Here is a 16,404-nt window from a genome sequence, read left to right on the forward strand (position 1 = left end):
AACAACAACAACGAAATGATGATGATGATGATGATGATGTCAATCAGTCAGTCATCAATTATCATCATCATCATCAATTGAATTGTCGACATTTTTCTCGGTCGACAATCAATCGACAATTCAAAACTGAAAAAAAAACTTGAAAAAAATGAATTTTTGAATTTCAGCAATCCATCCATCCATCCAATTAATGAATCAGGATTTTTTTTTTTGATTATGAACAGCAACGATAATCTCTTTACCTGTGTGCTTGTGTGTGTGTGTGTTTTTTTTCGGTTTTTTTTGAATTTGAATTTTGGCTTTTTTAAATTAAAATGAAATAATTACCTGGGCAATTGTTTTTCTTGTTGAACTGATTCCTGGAAAAATTCCTGAAAATCTTTCTGGTAATTATTTTTTCCCTTGGTATTTAGGCCAATTAAATATTAATAATCGACAGTGTCGGCTTTTTTGCTTTCTTTCATTCTTTTTAATGAAAAAAAAAATTGAAAAATCCAACCCAAAAAAAAAAAAAAAAAAAAAAAATTTTCAAAAAAGGGCCAACCATTGTTTCAACGTTTTTCTGTTGTTATTTTTTCCTATTCAGATCATCATCATAATTACCATAGTCGTCGTCTTTGTTGAATTTTATTTTTTTTAAAATTGAAAGAACTGGTAACAACTAGTTTATCATCATTATCCATAATAAATCGTCATCATCATTGTGTCTGTGTGTGTGTGTGTGTGTCTATATGTAATTTGTTTGTCTGTGTGTGTGTTTTGTAACGTGTAATGAGAGAAGAAGAAAACTAAAACAATTCAAATTCAACCAAAAAAAAAAAAAAAAAAAAATTCAATCATAAAATGATGATGGTTTTCAATTGATGTCTTGTTTTGCTGTGTTGTTGTTGTTGTTCGGTTGTCAACCAATGTAAGTGAAAATTTTATGATTATCGATTATCGTTTGTTCAATATTTTGCTTGTTCAATATTTTTGTTTCGTTTGTTCGTATACGTATTCTGTTTGAAAATCTAATCTAATCTTTCTCGTTTTTGTTGCTGTTTGAAATGAATGGATTTCCATATTTGAATAATTTTTTCTTTCTGAATTTTTATCTTCTTTTGGCTGCTGCTGTAATAACAAAAAACCGGATATTTTGCTTTTGCTTCGTTTGTAAATCTGTAATATTATGATGTCATTTTTTTAGTAAAAAAAATTTGTTTTTTTTGCGTTTTTTAAAAAACAAAAATTTGTTCAAATTTGGAAATCTTTTTTTGAATTTTTTATCGACTTTTTTTTGTTCTCTGATCATTGATCGATTGATTGATTGATTTGATTCGAAGGATGATGAGCTTTGATCAATGTGAAAAAAAAATCATTATCAAAATCATTTTATTTTTTTTCAAAAAACTTTGATAGGAAAATATAAAAATGGTGTGTGTGTCTTGTGTTTTGATTATCATTGACGTTTGTAATTTTTATCAATTTTGATTTTTGATTTTTTGTGATTACTGTCAACCAGAAATGACAAGAAATTTTTTCTTTTTTTTCGGTTGAAAAATTCAATGTCCAATCGATCGATCGATCGATACTAAGGGTCAGGTCAGGTGTTTATTCGATCGATTATCAAATCCAAAAATCAAATATTTATTGAATCAAATGGCCAAGTGCAAATGAAGAAGAGAATGAACCAGAAAAGAAAGAAAAAAAAACCCAACAAGTTTTTTCAAATAAAAAAAAAGTTCAGGAAACATTTTTTTTGAAAAAAATGTAATGTAATTTGCGTCGTGTTTTTTTTTTTTTTTTTGGTTGAATCAAGATAGAGAAACAAAAAATTGTAGCACACTTCATCGCACTGTACTTTTTTTTGTCGATCATAATCGATATATTTTGTCTTCGTTGTTGTTTAGTGTGACAATCAAATGAATTAAAGTCCAAAAAGTTTGTTTGTTTGTTTGTTTCTCTGTGTTTCTGTTTGATAATAATCAATTCTCATGTCAGTGCCAAATTACACTTAAATCACACACACACGAATAAGAAATTCTCATGGATTTTTTGATTTTGATTTTCGATGAAAATTGCAACATTTTTTTTTCATTTACTTTGTATTATCCACGGGGAGAAAATCTGGAATCTAGAAAATCTTTCAATCAATCGATCGATTGATTGATTGATTTTGTATAACCTTGTTGCTCATTCTTGATTGGCAATAAATTTCAGGAAAAAGAGAAATTTTCTTTCATTCAATTTTTTTTTCTGGTTCGACTTTGGATTGTCATATTTCTCCCTCTCTCTGAAAAATCAAAATCCATTTTGTTTTTTGGGAATGTTTTTCACATTCGAATGCCGGTTTTTTTTCATTTCATTTCATATCTTTTTTTTCTGACTGAAAATGTATTTGCGTCGAATCATCAAAAAGAATTGATTGAAATGATATTACACAACAATGCGGTGAATGTGTTAGTTCGGTTTGTAAGTTGACATTATCCATCACCAACGAAAAAACAAAATCCCTTGCAATCAAATGAAATGCCAATTTTCTTCGTCTCTTCTTCTATATAGGAATAACAATAATAATTTCATTATCTAAAAAAAATGATAATAAAATTATTGCCAGCAGCAGCATCTTTTTTCTTCCAAAAAAAAACAAAACTTTCATTATTATATAAACCATTCGTTCATTCATTCATTGATTTAAATATTCTATATTTTCTATTCAGGATGCTACTACAACTGGATTTTGTTTCTGGGAGAAAATAACGAACGATATATGAAGAAGAAAACCAAAAAAACCAAACCAAACACACCATATTTACAGCTACCATTTCTTCTTAAAAAATATATACGAATTGAATATGATCGGCCGCTATTTTGCAACAGAAAAAAAAGAAACTTGAATATATATTGGTCGTCGTCTTGTGTTTTTTTAAAAAACCGAACATAGATATATAGAGTGTGTTTGTGTTTGTGTGTTTATATAGAAGTTTGGATATATATTCTTTCTTATCATCATCATTTATATATGTATGAAAGCAACCTGAATGTTTTTTGAATGAATGAAAAAAAGTTTTCCATTGATATTGATGTTGATTTTGTTGATGATGATTTTTGATATAAAAAGCATTCACAAATGGCTAGTATACCCGACACATACGCAATAATCAAATGAAATGAAATTTTTGTGTGTTTGTTTACCAAATTTTTCCTTTGATGATTGATTTATATTCTGAAGAAAGAAAGAAAATTATTGAAAAATTAAGATTTTTACGAAGAAAAAAAATTCAACTTTACTACCTTTGAAACAAACGAAATTTTGAATTTTTTGACCTGCTTTCTGATAAAGTTTTATTTTTTGTTTTTGTTTTTTCTCACCGATTTTGTTTTTTGATTTTTCTCATCGTGTATAATTCCCGATTTGATCGAATTTCTTTTCGGAATTCGATTCGTTTTTTTCAACATTTGTGATTAATTCTTGGCAATTTTGAATTTACAGATTTTTTTCTGCTGTAAATTTTTTCTTTATTCTTTTCACAATATTCAGCTGTAATAGCACCGAATTGATTATTATCTTATTGATATAGGTATCCCGGTAAGTCTTTTCATTTGAAACTCCAAAAAATATCAACATTTTTTTTTCAATCAATCAAAAATATTTATAGGAGATGAATACAAGCCTCAAAGGTCTAGTGCTGCTGCAAAAGTGTAACCAAAGGCTTCACGCTTCAAACCAGGTATGTTTTTTCTTTTAAATTAAAATTCTCTTGATTTCCCCCTCCGATCAATTTATTTTCTGTGAGAGAAAAAAAAAAATCGATCGATCGATTTTTAATTCAAAGTTTGATTTGATTGATTTGTGAGTGACGACATAATTCAGCATGGTGAATTGTTTTTTTTTTTAATTTATTCAAATTGATTCGAGTGCCATCTTTTGGTCGCCGATAGAAATTAGAGATGCATTTTTTTTTTGTTTGAATAAAAAATTGGGAAAAATGCCAGAGCTAAACGACGATAATAGTGAAAGTCCAGAACGAAATTGAAATGAAGGTCATGATTCGACATTTAGAGAAGAAAAAAAAAGAAAATGAAATGAAAATCCTTGACTAAAACTACCAACCAACCACACAAACAAACAAACAAACAAGATAAATGTGCAAACAAAACAAAACAAGATTTATATCTTTTAATTTAATTTTTTTTTTTTTTGAAAAATTCCGGTGACATTAACCATATCCATAACGAAATCTTTAATCAATTTGGGTGGTATTTTTTTTCATTTCATTTCATTTCATTTTTTTTTACTGAATGAAATCCAAATTGAATTGGATGAATAGATTTCAGGCGATTAGTCAGAAATATTTTTGGCTAAAAAAATCATTGTCTGTGTGTGTTTTTGGATAATTTTTTTTTGCGGTTCGTTTGATCGGTCGGTCTGTTTGGTTTGGTCGATCGGTTGATTGATTGGTTGCCATGTGATGGCCAAATGTTGTAAAAAATGAAAGAAAAATACATCCAGTAACAGATCAAAAAAAAAAAAAACGGAAAAAAAATTTTTCCCAAAAAAATAAAGTTTATTTGCCATAAACGAAATGATATTCGCCATGACAACCAAAACGAACTAAACGCGATATATATAAGATTTTTTTTTTATATATTTTAATTTCTGTATCTGGATATGATAATTTAACGACGATTAAAATATTATAATTGTAAATTTGTTAAAAAAAAATTTACAAAGACAAGAAAGTAATAAAAATTCCAATCATAATAACATTTAGGTGATAACATTTTTAAAAAACAAATTAGTTTTTTAAAAAAGAATATTTTTTTCTCACCTAAATTGATTAATGTTTATTTTATTTATAATTTAATTATAAATTATAAATAATGATTATAATGATAATTAACTATTAAACAAAAAATTTTTTGATTTCCGTATCTGAATTTTAGGGCTTAAGCCAACAAGTGCACTGTTATTACCTATTGGTCGACGAATATTCACGACCATTATCGGTATTATCTGTAGTCGTTATTATTATTCAACAACCACAATTAAGACCACGAACAACAACAACAGAAACGGTTGAAGCATACGAATCACCAGCAGCAGCACAAGCAGCAGCATCTTATTTATCACTGGCATCTAAAACATCAACCAAAACAACATTTGTCGATAACGACAAAGAAAACGATAATTACGATAATCCTTATTATATTATGGTTTGTATTTCACATCAAGCATCACCAGGTAAGAAGAAAAAAAGAAAGTTTTCGGAAAACTTTTAAATTTTTCTGGTTTTTTTCCATTTCCGAAAATCTAGAATTGAAACAAATTGAATAAATCAAGAAACAAAACAAAAAATAGGAAAACCAAACGATTATTCAACGAAAACGATAACGAAATTTTTTTTAATTTGAAAAATTTGAAAATTTGAAAACAAGAAAAAAAGAAACCCTTTTGTGAATTTACTTTTATTTAAATGGACATTTCTTTTGATGATTTTGTTTGTTCTTTTTCTGGAAAACAACAACAACAACAACAACGACGACAAAAATCACAGGTAAATTTTCAATCGATTGATTAACTGTATTGATTTTGGTTTGATCGATTTTTTCTAAATTTTCGCACACTTCTCTATTTTTTTCCCCACAAAAAAAAAGATCAACGGATTAAGATCAAAAATTGAACCCAACCAAACAATAAAAAAATCGATAAAATTATCAAACCCAACGACAACGACAACAACAACAAAAAATGTAAGTATTAATGAAAATTGAGAATATCTTTTTGTCTGTGTGTCTATGTTTTTACATCTTGTGATAATTTTTTTTGTTTCCCCATACTGATGTTGATGATCATATTTCAATTATTTTGTTTGACAGTAGCTGAAAAACGACAAAAAAAAACCAGTGTTACATATAGATTGATAGATCAGCAACAAATATAGCAAAAAATGGAAAGCTGTAATTCACGACAAGGATTACTTATCAAATCATATTCAACAATAACTGCTAATGATGATGATGCTATTAATGTTAATATTGTTAATGTTGATGATGATGATGAATATCGATCACCAATAATCAATAATAATGTACCAAAAATTTATCTTGATGATTATGGTTCTACTAATATTACGAATATTGGTTGTACAACAACAACAACACCGACAACAACATCGACAATGACAACAACAACAAGTAATGGTATTGCTAAATTTTTTATTGGTGATGATGGTGATGAAAATTTATTAATAAATCAACAACAACAACAACAATTGAAACAACAACAACAACAACAACAAAAATTATTGACCAATTCTTATTCATTAACGAATGATGATGATGATGATTATGATATTTCTGATGATGATGATGATATAATGGCAACAACAACAACAACAACAAACCCAACAACAAAAACAATAAAACAATCAAATACTGAATCAACAATAATTATAATGGATCAATCACCAACACCATCACAATCATCTTGTTCACCAATATCAATGTCAATCGATCAATATGGTATGATTATGGTTAAAGGTAATCATTCAACAAAAATCAATAATGATGTTAATGATGATAATGATAACATGATAATCAATGATGAACGATTACATTTTCTAACAAATTGGTCGAATAATAATAATAATAATAATGGTTTTGGTCGAACAGATTTTTCAATAATCAATGGTGGCGGCGGTGGTGTTACAACAACATTAAACAATGATAAACATTTCAATAATGATGTTATTGATAAAAAACAAAATCATAATCATCATGGAATTGGATCAAGTTGGCAAATATTTATGGCAGTTATGATTGCAGCAAGTGGTAATTTTATTGCCGGTTTAATATTGGATAATAGTAAATCATGGAATGTTTTTATTTATACACCGGAATTATATTATCTAGTACCAATTTTGTTAAGTTTAAAAGGAAATCTTGAAATGACAATGGTTGCACGTTTAAGTACATTAGCCAATTTAGGAATGTTAAAAAGTTTAAATAATATTATAAAAATATTATTATATAATATTAGTTTGGTACAAACACAAGCAATTGTTGTATCATTTTTAGCATCAATTGTAACATTATTAGCATTAAAAATGGAAGGTGAAGAAAATATTGATTTACCATTATCATCATCATCATCATTACCATCATCATCATTATTAATCGATGAACAACAAATATCATCGATTATCCAAAATACAACAACAATGTCAACAATTGAACAATTACAAAATATACATGGTGATGGTACAGCATTAACACGTAAATGTTTACTTATATTTTCAACATCATTGGCAACAGCTAATATTGCATGTCTTTTATCAAGTGAGTTTTCTTCTTGATTTGATATTCATTTTTGATTTTTGATTTTTGATTTTTGAATTTTAGCTGTGATTATGATTACATTGACAGTTGCATTACATTATTGTCACGTGAATCCGGATAATTTTGTAACAGCATTAGCAGCATCATTCGGTGATATAATAACATCATTTTTAATCGGTGTTATTGGTGAATTTATAAATGAAAAAATAACATATCAACCATTAGATGATAATGCAACATTATTATTTGATTCTGTTCGTTATAATGATGATTTACAATCACCATTAATAGCAATATTAATTATAATATTATTTATTGCTATATTTCCATTATTGGCATGGTTTACATGTCGTGATGAATCGAATAAAAAAATTTTATTGGGTATGGGTGCATGGCTGCCAATATTATTATCAATGTTGATTGCATTTGTTTCTGGTTTTGTTTTACGTTTTGGTGCTGTTGCATTTAATTTTATGTCATTATTTCAACCACTTATTAATGGGTAATGTTCTGTTCTTTATTCTGTTTTGAATTCTGTAATTCATTTTTCGTTTTTTCCATTCAATAATAAAACAGTGTTGGTGGTAATCTGGCTGCTATTACAACAAGTCGTTATTCAACTGAATTACATAAACAAAAAGCTAAAGAAACAATTGTAAACAATATTGAACAACAAGAAAGATCAACAGAATTTTCATCAATAACATCATCATTAAAATCAGTTATGTCTAATACAATGCATAGTTTTCTTCGTTTAAACGGTATTTTTTTTATAATTTTGTTTTGTAAATCTTTCATTCATTTAATTTCATTTCATTCAATTCAATTTTCTAGATAATCGTAATAAATTAATATTACTTTACATTTTAATGGCAATCGTTGTACATTTATTCTATGGAATATTAGCACCAATCATTCATACAACCGATCATCATCGTATTACATGGTTATTCTATATATTTTATATTCCGGCAACTATTTTACAGGTAATCAAAGGGTTAATTTGATTTTTGATAATCAAAGGGTTATAATTAATTTGTAATTTAATTGTTTTATTTAATTTTTTTTCAAAATAGGTTTTTCTATTATTAATATTAACAAGATTTTTTGTCGATTTTGTTTGGTGGTTAAAATGTGATCCAGATACAAGCGCAATACCAATATTAACATCAATGGGTGATATATTGGGAACTGTATTTCTTTATTGTGTTTTTATTTTGTTAAGATTAATTGGTGATCAATCATCTGAATCACCATTATATAATAATTTCGATAATAATAATGAAATTATTGATCAATTATCGATTGCAACAACAACAACAACAACAACAGCAATGCCTACCTTATACGAATTTATAACATCCGCAGCAACAACAACAATTAATGATCCAATTACAATGATAAATGATAATGAAATAATTAAAAATAATGTTACAGCATTTATTAGACATATAATGATGAATCAAATTGAAACAACAACAACCGCTGCTTCAGCAATCAATTTAACCATTTGATCCTACACATATTTGAACCTTTTTAATGATTGATTTTTTTTGTGATATTTAAGAAAGAAATGAAAACAAAAAACACGCGCCAATTCAGTGTTTGACGAATGAAATTTTCCACAATTTTCCCCTCCCCTTAACACCGCCACACCACCAAAAACAAACATTAATTTTTCAACACCTGATTCTCATCTAATCTAATCTTATGATAACAATGATTTTAGTATCCTGATTTCTAGTTAATTTAGTTTTGTTTGTTTGCTTTGTTTTTTTTCTTCTTCTAATTTTAGTTACACATTAAATGAATGCCTTTTTCTCTCTCGTTTAAATTAAACCAAAACACCAAAAACAAAAACACAAAAAGTTCCATACATTTTATATTTGATGATTATTATTATGATTATTATGATTTCCTTGAAAATCAAATCAAATTTTTCCCTTTTATTTTATTTTTAATAATAAAAAATTTTTATTTTTTCAATTAAAAAACCAAAAAAAAAAAAATCTCAATTTGATTAGATTAAGTTGTCCAATGTACGCTGTCCGAAAACAAAAAATCCTGGCTCAGCTGCCAGAGGGTTAAATAATGTTTTGGGGCATCATGTTTTTCTATGTGTTTCAACAAGAAAAGAAACGAAAAAAAATGAGAATCCTGGTCCGCCACCATATTGGTAAAAGCGTTTTTTCGGTTGTTTTGTTTGGTAACCATCGATCGATAATCCTCTTAATATCTTTTGTTTTGTTTTGTTTATTTCATCAACAACAAAAACAAAACAAAAAACAACAAAGAGAATAATAGATCCAGGGCAATTTTTCAATTTATCAAATTCAAATTTATTTATTTATTGTTTTTTTCATATGTAAAACAATTTTCTTTACTTTTTTTTCTGGTTGAATTACAACAGTAACAACATGAATTAAAATCGATCATCGATCACATCGATGATGATAATGGTAGAAGAGGTGGAAACAACAACAACAACAACAACAACAAAATTCTCGATGATGGATCGATAATAACAATTGTAAAAAAGAACAACAAGGTTTTTGTTGTTGTTGTTTTTTAAACAACAAACAACAACAACAAAAATAAGGTTTTACAGGTCGATTTTCAAATGGATTTGTTCGGTTCGGTTTGTTATGTGCGTGTGTGTGTGTGTGTGATTCACATCATTTTTCTGTTTGTTTTGAATTGGTTTCGAATGTCCATTCCGTAAATAAAAATTGAAAACAAAAAAACATTATCATAGCCCCCCTCCAGTTTGAAAACATCGATCACCAATAAGGCAGGCAAGCAAAAAAAAATCAATTATGATCGGGGTTTGTTGAAAGATTTAAGTTTTCCACCATCCACCGATAGCCCAACCATCACCAATAAAAAAAAATCCATCGGTTTTTTTCCTTTCTTTGTTGTTGTTGTTGTTGTTTTACTTGAAAGATCTAAAAAAGTATGATGGGAAATATATCACATGATGACTATGATAATGATAACAACAATGAAAATGATCCAGATGAATGAAAGCAAGAATGATGTCATTCTAGAAAATGGAAATAAGGCAAAAAGAAAAGAAGAAGGAAGGGAGAAAGTAGAAAAGAAAAGTAAGGAGGGGAAAAAACCATTGACCAACCCATTAGGAAATGGAAATTTAGATTTTTTTTTTTGTTTTGGTACAAAAATTTCATGTTTTTTTCATGTTTTGTTTTTTTTTGCTTTAGAGTTTTTACTGTACTCGTTAAATCATCATAATCATCATTTTAGAAAAAAAACATTTCAATTAATTTTAATTTTGAAGGACAGATAAGATTTACGTTATCGTTTTAAAACGGTAACAACAACAACAACGGTAACGGTAAAAATCATTTATCAATGTCTATGTCTATGTGCAATGTTTTTTTTTTGGTTGTTTAGCTGATTGGCAATCATCATTTTAATGATGAAAATCTTGATGATCAATCAATAATATCGATCATCAACAAAATAATAATAAAATTATAGTAAAAATTAGAATACAGATTGCAAAATCAGTTGGAAATTTTTTCATTTCATTATTATTATCATTTGTAACTAACAAACAAACAATACTACTACATACTTGAAACATTGGAAAATTGAAAATTTTTTTTCTTGATTGTTTTTCTGTGTTTCTGGAGTACTATCCAGAAAAAAAAATTGGCATTGGTGGTGGAAGATGTTCTTTTGTCTTTTGTTTCTGGCTATAAAAAGGCAAAACATTTTTTTTGTTTCATTTGTTTGTTTTAAATATTTAAAATTTCGCTCTCTTCGTGTATCTTCCAATATCGATTCTTGTTTTTCGTTTCTCGCTTGGTCTTTTTCAAAATGATGAAAAAATATTTTCTATTAACAACCATAATAGCCATAATGGCCATTATAATTAAAATTGATCAAACATCAGCCGAATGTTGTTATTATACATTTAATTGTTTTAAACCGGATGATCATAAAGTAAATCGTTGTGCTGATTGTGAAGAAGCTAATGTTTATTGTGGTTATGGTTCATGTAATATATTCGGTTGTAATTGTGATGGTGGTTGTCGAAAAGGTAATCCAACATTATGGTGTTGGAATAAAGTATTCTGTGAAAATGTTAATAAATCATTAACAATTGATACATCATCGATGATGAATTTCAATGCTGAAAATTACAATGAAAATATATTGAATTTATTTGAAAATCATGACCAAAATAATGATAAAATGTTGGATCGTATTGAATTTGAACAATTAATTGGTAATAATAATATTGAACAACAACAACAACAATCCATCAATATCGACAATGAATTTACAAAATTAGATAAAGATGGTAATAATTTTATTACATTAAATGAAATTGATCCTGATTTTTGATAAACTAATTTGATTATGATTTGAATAAAAAATTTGATTTGCAAAAATTTTCTAAAATTCTGTATTTTTAATATGAATAAAGAAAAAGACAAAAAAGTCATCAGATTGGGCATGTTGTAATCATTTATTCAAATATCGTATTGACATTTTTGATTATCTAATAAAATAGAAAAGAATCTTTCCGGGAAATCTTTCCCGGAAATTTTCCTTTTGTCTTTCTTTTGAATTGTCTTCATCATCGTCGTCGTCTTCCTGAATAATAATGATGAAAATCTTGTGCCTTTATAATTGGCTCGATTCTCAATGGCTTGCAGCCAGACGTTTCTTTTTTCGTTTTCTTTCTTTGTTTTTGTTTTGCATCGCATCGCATTTCAAGTGTGTTTTGTGTAAATTAAATCAAATTTTAATTCGTTGGCAAAATAATAATAATAATGGGGAAAGGAAGCAAAAGTTTCATTTGATTGATTCAAAATTCATTGAAAAATCAGGCAAGCAAGCAAGCAAATTCAATTGAAACAAATAATAAATACCGTTTCAGCTGCACCAGATTCGATGTCGGTGTTCAGATTGTTCAAGATTCAAAATTTTGCTTGGTTGTTTGGTTCGGTTTTGAGTTTTTCATTCCTCTAAACGCAAAAGTTAGGCCAAGATGAGCGTGTTTTATTTTTCATTGAATTATTTTTTGTGAATTTTGATGAAATTTTTTTTTCATCAAAATCATCATCATCATTATTTGTCATTTGGATTTTTTTTTCGTGAATAAAATATTGATGTACGGTGTGTGATGCACAAAGAAGAAGATAGGTAAAATAACCAAAACAGATCATCATCGGCATAACTTTTGCTCTAGGGAATTTTTTCTGGAATGTTTTTTCTGGATGTTTTGTTTTGAATCTTGAAAATGTTTCCCAGGATCGATTGAAGTGACCATAATCCTATGCTGCGAAAAAGAAAGAAGAAAAGGGGGAAAATAGGGCGGAAAGCAAAGGTTTGGCTGGGAAATCTTTTGGGAAATGTAAATTTTCTGTAAATTTTTCCTTTGTCTATGTGATTAGTCATCATGTCAAAACAAGGCAAAACAAGGCAAAAAAAAATTGATTCATTTTGGCTGTCAGACAACAGGAAAAATTATCATTTTTTTTTGATTTCTAATTAAACTAATTAAAACATTTGTTTGGCAAAAATGAATGAATCACACTTCATTCACTTTCTGAAAGCCACAGAATTTATATACATTCTGGAAATTTTCCTGGTTTTTCTTGGTGACCAAAATTGTGTGTGACATATTTGCCTGTAATGAATGACTAACTAACTGACTGACTAAATGTTTGATAAATGTTTCTGTTGTCTGTGTGGTGTGTAACTGTGAGAATCTTTTTTTTTTTTGGCAATTCTAGCTAGCGAGAAAAAAAACGCATTAGTTTAATTATAATAATTCTGCTGATAAAATTTATCTGAAATTCGAAAAAAAATTGAATATTGAGTTTTGTTTTCGTTCGTTGCTTCAATTGAAAAAAAAACTTGGAAACTTTCTGGGAAAAAAAATTTCCTGGAAAAAAAATGTAAATTACAATGACACCATCATCATCATCACACACACACAGTCATCTTGAGCCTAGAAATGTTTTTACCGAAAGAATTTAACGAAAAAAAAAAAAAAAAAAATTCTTTAAACATTCTGTGCACACAAACACACACACAAACAGACATCCATCAAGGTTTTTTTTAAACAAAAAACCGAAAACAAACGAAAAGTTGGTCCAGTTTTATCAGCGACAACAACATCAACATAATGATTTCTTTCTTTTTTCTTTTTTTTGTAAAAAAAACGTGAAACCATTTTTCAATATGTTCTACCTTTTTCTTTCTTTCTGTTTTTGTTTTCAGCGTTAAATAAATCGATGAAAGCTGTTGTCAAAACAACATGGATGCAAAAAAACTGGACCATTTTCACATTATCATCATCATCATCATGATCATCATGTGGAAATAGTTATTTTGGAGAATGATGATGATGGTAGAAAATTGTTTCAATACGAAGGTTATATGAATCAATTCTATTTTGAACAAGGATGAAAAAGAAGAAAAGAAAGATAATCTAGCTGTCAAAAAAGATGAAACACTTAACCGAAAAACAAAAAAAAAAAAAACTATAACCATTATCATCATCATCATCATTTTGTTCGTTTATGAATCAATTTTACATTCTGTTTTTTCGGGAAAATTTCCCGAAAAAACAAAACAAACAAACTATAACCATTTAGGTATAATGTAATTTGTTTTTAATGGGAGGAAGGAGAAAGAGAAGGGGAAAAAAAGCAAGGGAAAAGAGCGAGGGAAAATTATTTTAAATTTTTTTTACAAAAAAGCAAACAAACATAGGTAGCTGCATTTATATTGTGTGTGTTTTTGATATGAAAGCATAGCTTTGATAAGATGGGAAGTTGATATCAAAAAAGAAAGAAGCGAAACGAATGAACAATTTTAAAATTTTAAAATTTAAAAATTTTTCTGTTTCGCATTCAAATTACCATAATGATTTTCTATTTTGATTCGATTTTCGATCAAATTTTCTGTTGCTGCTGCTGCTGTTCAATCGATTGATCAATCAGCCAGCCAGCCAAAAAATCATTATCGATAATTAAATCGAATCATAATCAATATGGTTGATTTTTCTTTTTTGTTTGTTTCTGATCATCATCTCTTACCCATCTTGCCAGAACTTTGCTCCATAAATAATTAAAGAAAAAAAAATTTTGATTTTTGATTTTTAATTAATTAAAATTGATTGATTGGATATCGATAAGCAACATGCAGACCAACAAACAAAATGATTTTTAAAAAAGAAGAACTTACCAATGTCAATTTGATTTGATTGATTCGATTTGATTTGGGTTGATTTTTTTTTTTTTTTTTTGATAACCGCAGCTGCCATCATCATCATCATCATTGTATTGTCATTATCATCATCATCATTGTATTGTCATTATCATCATCATCATCGACAATATTATCGAATGTAACTTGTCAACAATCGAGAAAAAAAAGAAAAGCAAAAAAAAGCAGAAAAACAGAGGAAAAAAAGCAAAAAATCAATAGCTGTCAGCAGAAAAACAAAGAAAATGGAAAGCAAATGAAAGCATCTTGATCATTTTGATCATCAAATAATATATTTTATTTCCTAGGTACATTATTTATTTTGGTTTTTGTTTTTGGGCCAAAAAAACGAAGAAAAACAAAAGAATTTATAATGATAATGATGACGACGGTGAAGACGGTAGATAATCAATAATGGATAAGATGTTTATTACGAAACTGAAATAGATCCCGAAACAAGAATAATTCCTTCGTTAATAACCAAATTGGATGATGATAATAATGATGATGAAATGAGGATGATGAAAGAAAATGTCAAAAAAGAAAGAAAGAAAGAAGAAAATTGGAAAAATGGCGAAACACTTTAACCACTAACACTAACATCATCCATACATTATTCTGATGATGATTATCAGATCGATCCAAAAGTCAGCCATTTTCTTTTTGGATGTTATGAGGGAAAAAAATGGTCCAAATCAATACAAAGATAATCCATGAAATAATCGTCATTTTAAAGCAGAAAAATTGTTAAAAAAATTTCAATTTTTTTTTGAAATTGAATTTTAAATAGGAAAAAAAAACATGGGGAAAAATGGGCAAAATGAACAAACAAACTTATCAATGGATTGTAAAAGCAAACAACTACAAAGAAGGAACAAAAATTGAATGGAATTGAATCGAAATCCAGAACAAACAAAACTGACAAACACACAAATGCCAATTGGCTGCTGTTTGTTTGTTGTTTGTTGATTATTCAACAACAACACAGAATCAGCCAAAAAAAAATGGCCTCAAAACAAATTCCATAAGGAATTTGTCGAAAAAATATTCAATATTCTTATAGGGAAGAATATTCTTTTTTTCGTTTATAAATAAAAAAAGTCAAGCATTGAATTTGATTGAATAGAAAAATGGGGAGGAGGAGAAAATTCTTGGATCATCATCATCATTATTGATTATCTTCAACAACAACAGCAGCAGCAGAAAAAGAAGGATTCATCCAGGTAACATAATGAGATTAAAATATTATGAACATCATGTTTTATCAAATGTAACAACCAAAAAAAAAATTACCTTTTTTTTCTCTATAAAAAACATTTGATTGACACATAGGTATGATTTCGGTATTTTCAATTTTGATTTTTGACATGAGAAAATTTGTTGGTTGTCGATAATGTGACGTTTTGTATGTTGTGTGTGTGTGCGAAGAAACACCGAAAAGAACATTTTGTTTTTTTTTTTGAACATTTTTTAAAAGCCAGCAAAAACTTTCGAAAACAGAGAAAACTTTCACCAAACGAAACTGAAATTTCGACTGAATAAAAAGAATTTTGGATTCTGGTTTTCTTTTCTATTTTTTTTCGATCAAAATCGTACCTGGAATATTCTTGGTCGACAAATGCGCATGAATCATCATCACACAGCACATTTGAACCAGAATTTGGTTTGAAAATGGAAATTTTTTTTTTTGGTAAACGAAGAGTTTGCGTACAAATCTTGATTCTGTTTTCTTTTTCCAGATTTAGATTCTTGTTGTGTGTTTTTTTTATTCCAGTTAAAAAACAAAGATTTTTTTTTATTTCAAAATTTCTATCATTGAACTTTTTCAAATGA

The 16,404-nt window shown here is 27.7% G+C and overlaps 2 protein-coding genes and 1 long non-coding RNA gene across 7 annotated transcripts; 2 read left to right on the top strand and 1 right to left on the bottom strand.

Annotated features, from left to right (window-relative positions):
• The first annotated feature begins 25 nt into the window (after nucleotides 1-25).
• LOC113796557 (solute carrier family 41 member 3-like) lies at nucleotides 26-9,180 on the top strand. 5 transcript variants are annotated; one of them, XM_075822409.1, is made up of 11 exons: nucleotides 26-386; nucleotides 3,473-3,568; nucleotides 3,639-3,710; nucleotides 4,927-5,224; nucleotides 5,298-5,537; nucleotides 5,638-5,733; nucleotides 5,860-7,320; nucleotides 7,384-7,822; nucleotides 7,897-8,081; nucleotides 8,155-8,306; nucleotides 8,397-9,180. In XM_075822409.1, exons 7-11 carry the CDS (start codon nucleotides 5,931-5,933, stop codon nucleotides 8,832-8,834), a joined length of 2,604 nt encoding a protein of 867 aa, XP_075678524.1. In that variant the 5' UTR covers nucleotides 26-386; nucleotides 3,473-3,568; nucleotides 3,639-3,710; nucleotides 4,927-5,224; nucleotides 5,298-5,537; nucleotides 5,638-5,733; nucleotides 5,860-5,930; the 3' UTR covers nucleotides 8,835-9,180. The 5 variants fall into 5 exon arrangements, with proteins under 5 accessions (XP_075678524.1, XP_075678523.1, XP_075678525.1 ...); XM_075822408.1 differs by lacking the exon at nucleotides 26-386 and adding an exon at nucleotides 793-910; XM_027346865.2 differs by lacking the exon at nucleotides 26-386 and having other exon boundaries at nucleotides 3,000-3,568; nucleotides 5,860-6,522; nucleotides 6,655-7,320.
• On the bottom strand, nucleotides 92-644 carry LOC142645655 (uncharacterized). The gene is made up of 2 exons (XR_012846735.1): nucleotides 545-644; nucleotides 92-465 (listed from the first exon to the last, which is right to left on the bottom strand). It is a non-coding gene; the product is annotated as an uncharacterized LOC142645655 (long non-coding RNA).
• Nucleotides 9,181-10,927: 1,747 nt separating the features above from the next.
• On the top strand, nucleotides 10,928-11,741 carry LOC113796653 (uncharacterized). Its single transcript, XM_075822413.1, has one exon. It carries the CDS (start codon nucleotides 11,164-11,166, stop codon nucleotides 11,692-11,694), a length of 531 nt encoding a protein of 176 aa, XP_075678528.1. The 5' UTR covers nucleotides 10,928-11,163; the 3' UTR covers nucleotides 11,695-11,741.
• Nucleotides 11,742-16,404: the final 4,663 nt, after the last annotated feature.

This window comes from Dermatophagoides pteronyssinus, unplaced genomic scaffold (genome assembly GCF_027571235.1).
Source record: "Dermatophagoides pteronyssinus isolate colony J.1.1.1.1 unplaced genomic scaffold, Derpt_VIB-CSIC_2022.12 sq0017, whole genome shotgun sequence".
NCBI classification, from domain to species: domain Eukaryota; kingdom Metazoa; phylum Arthropoda; class Arachnida; order Sarcoptiformes; family Pyroglyphidae; genus Dermatophagoides; species Dermatophagoides pteronyssinus.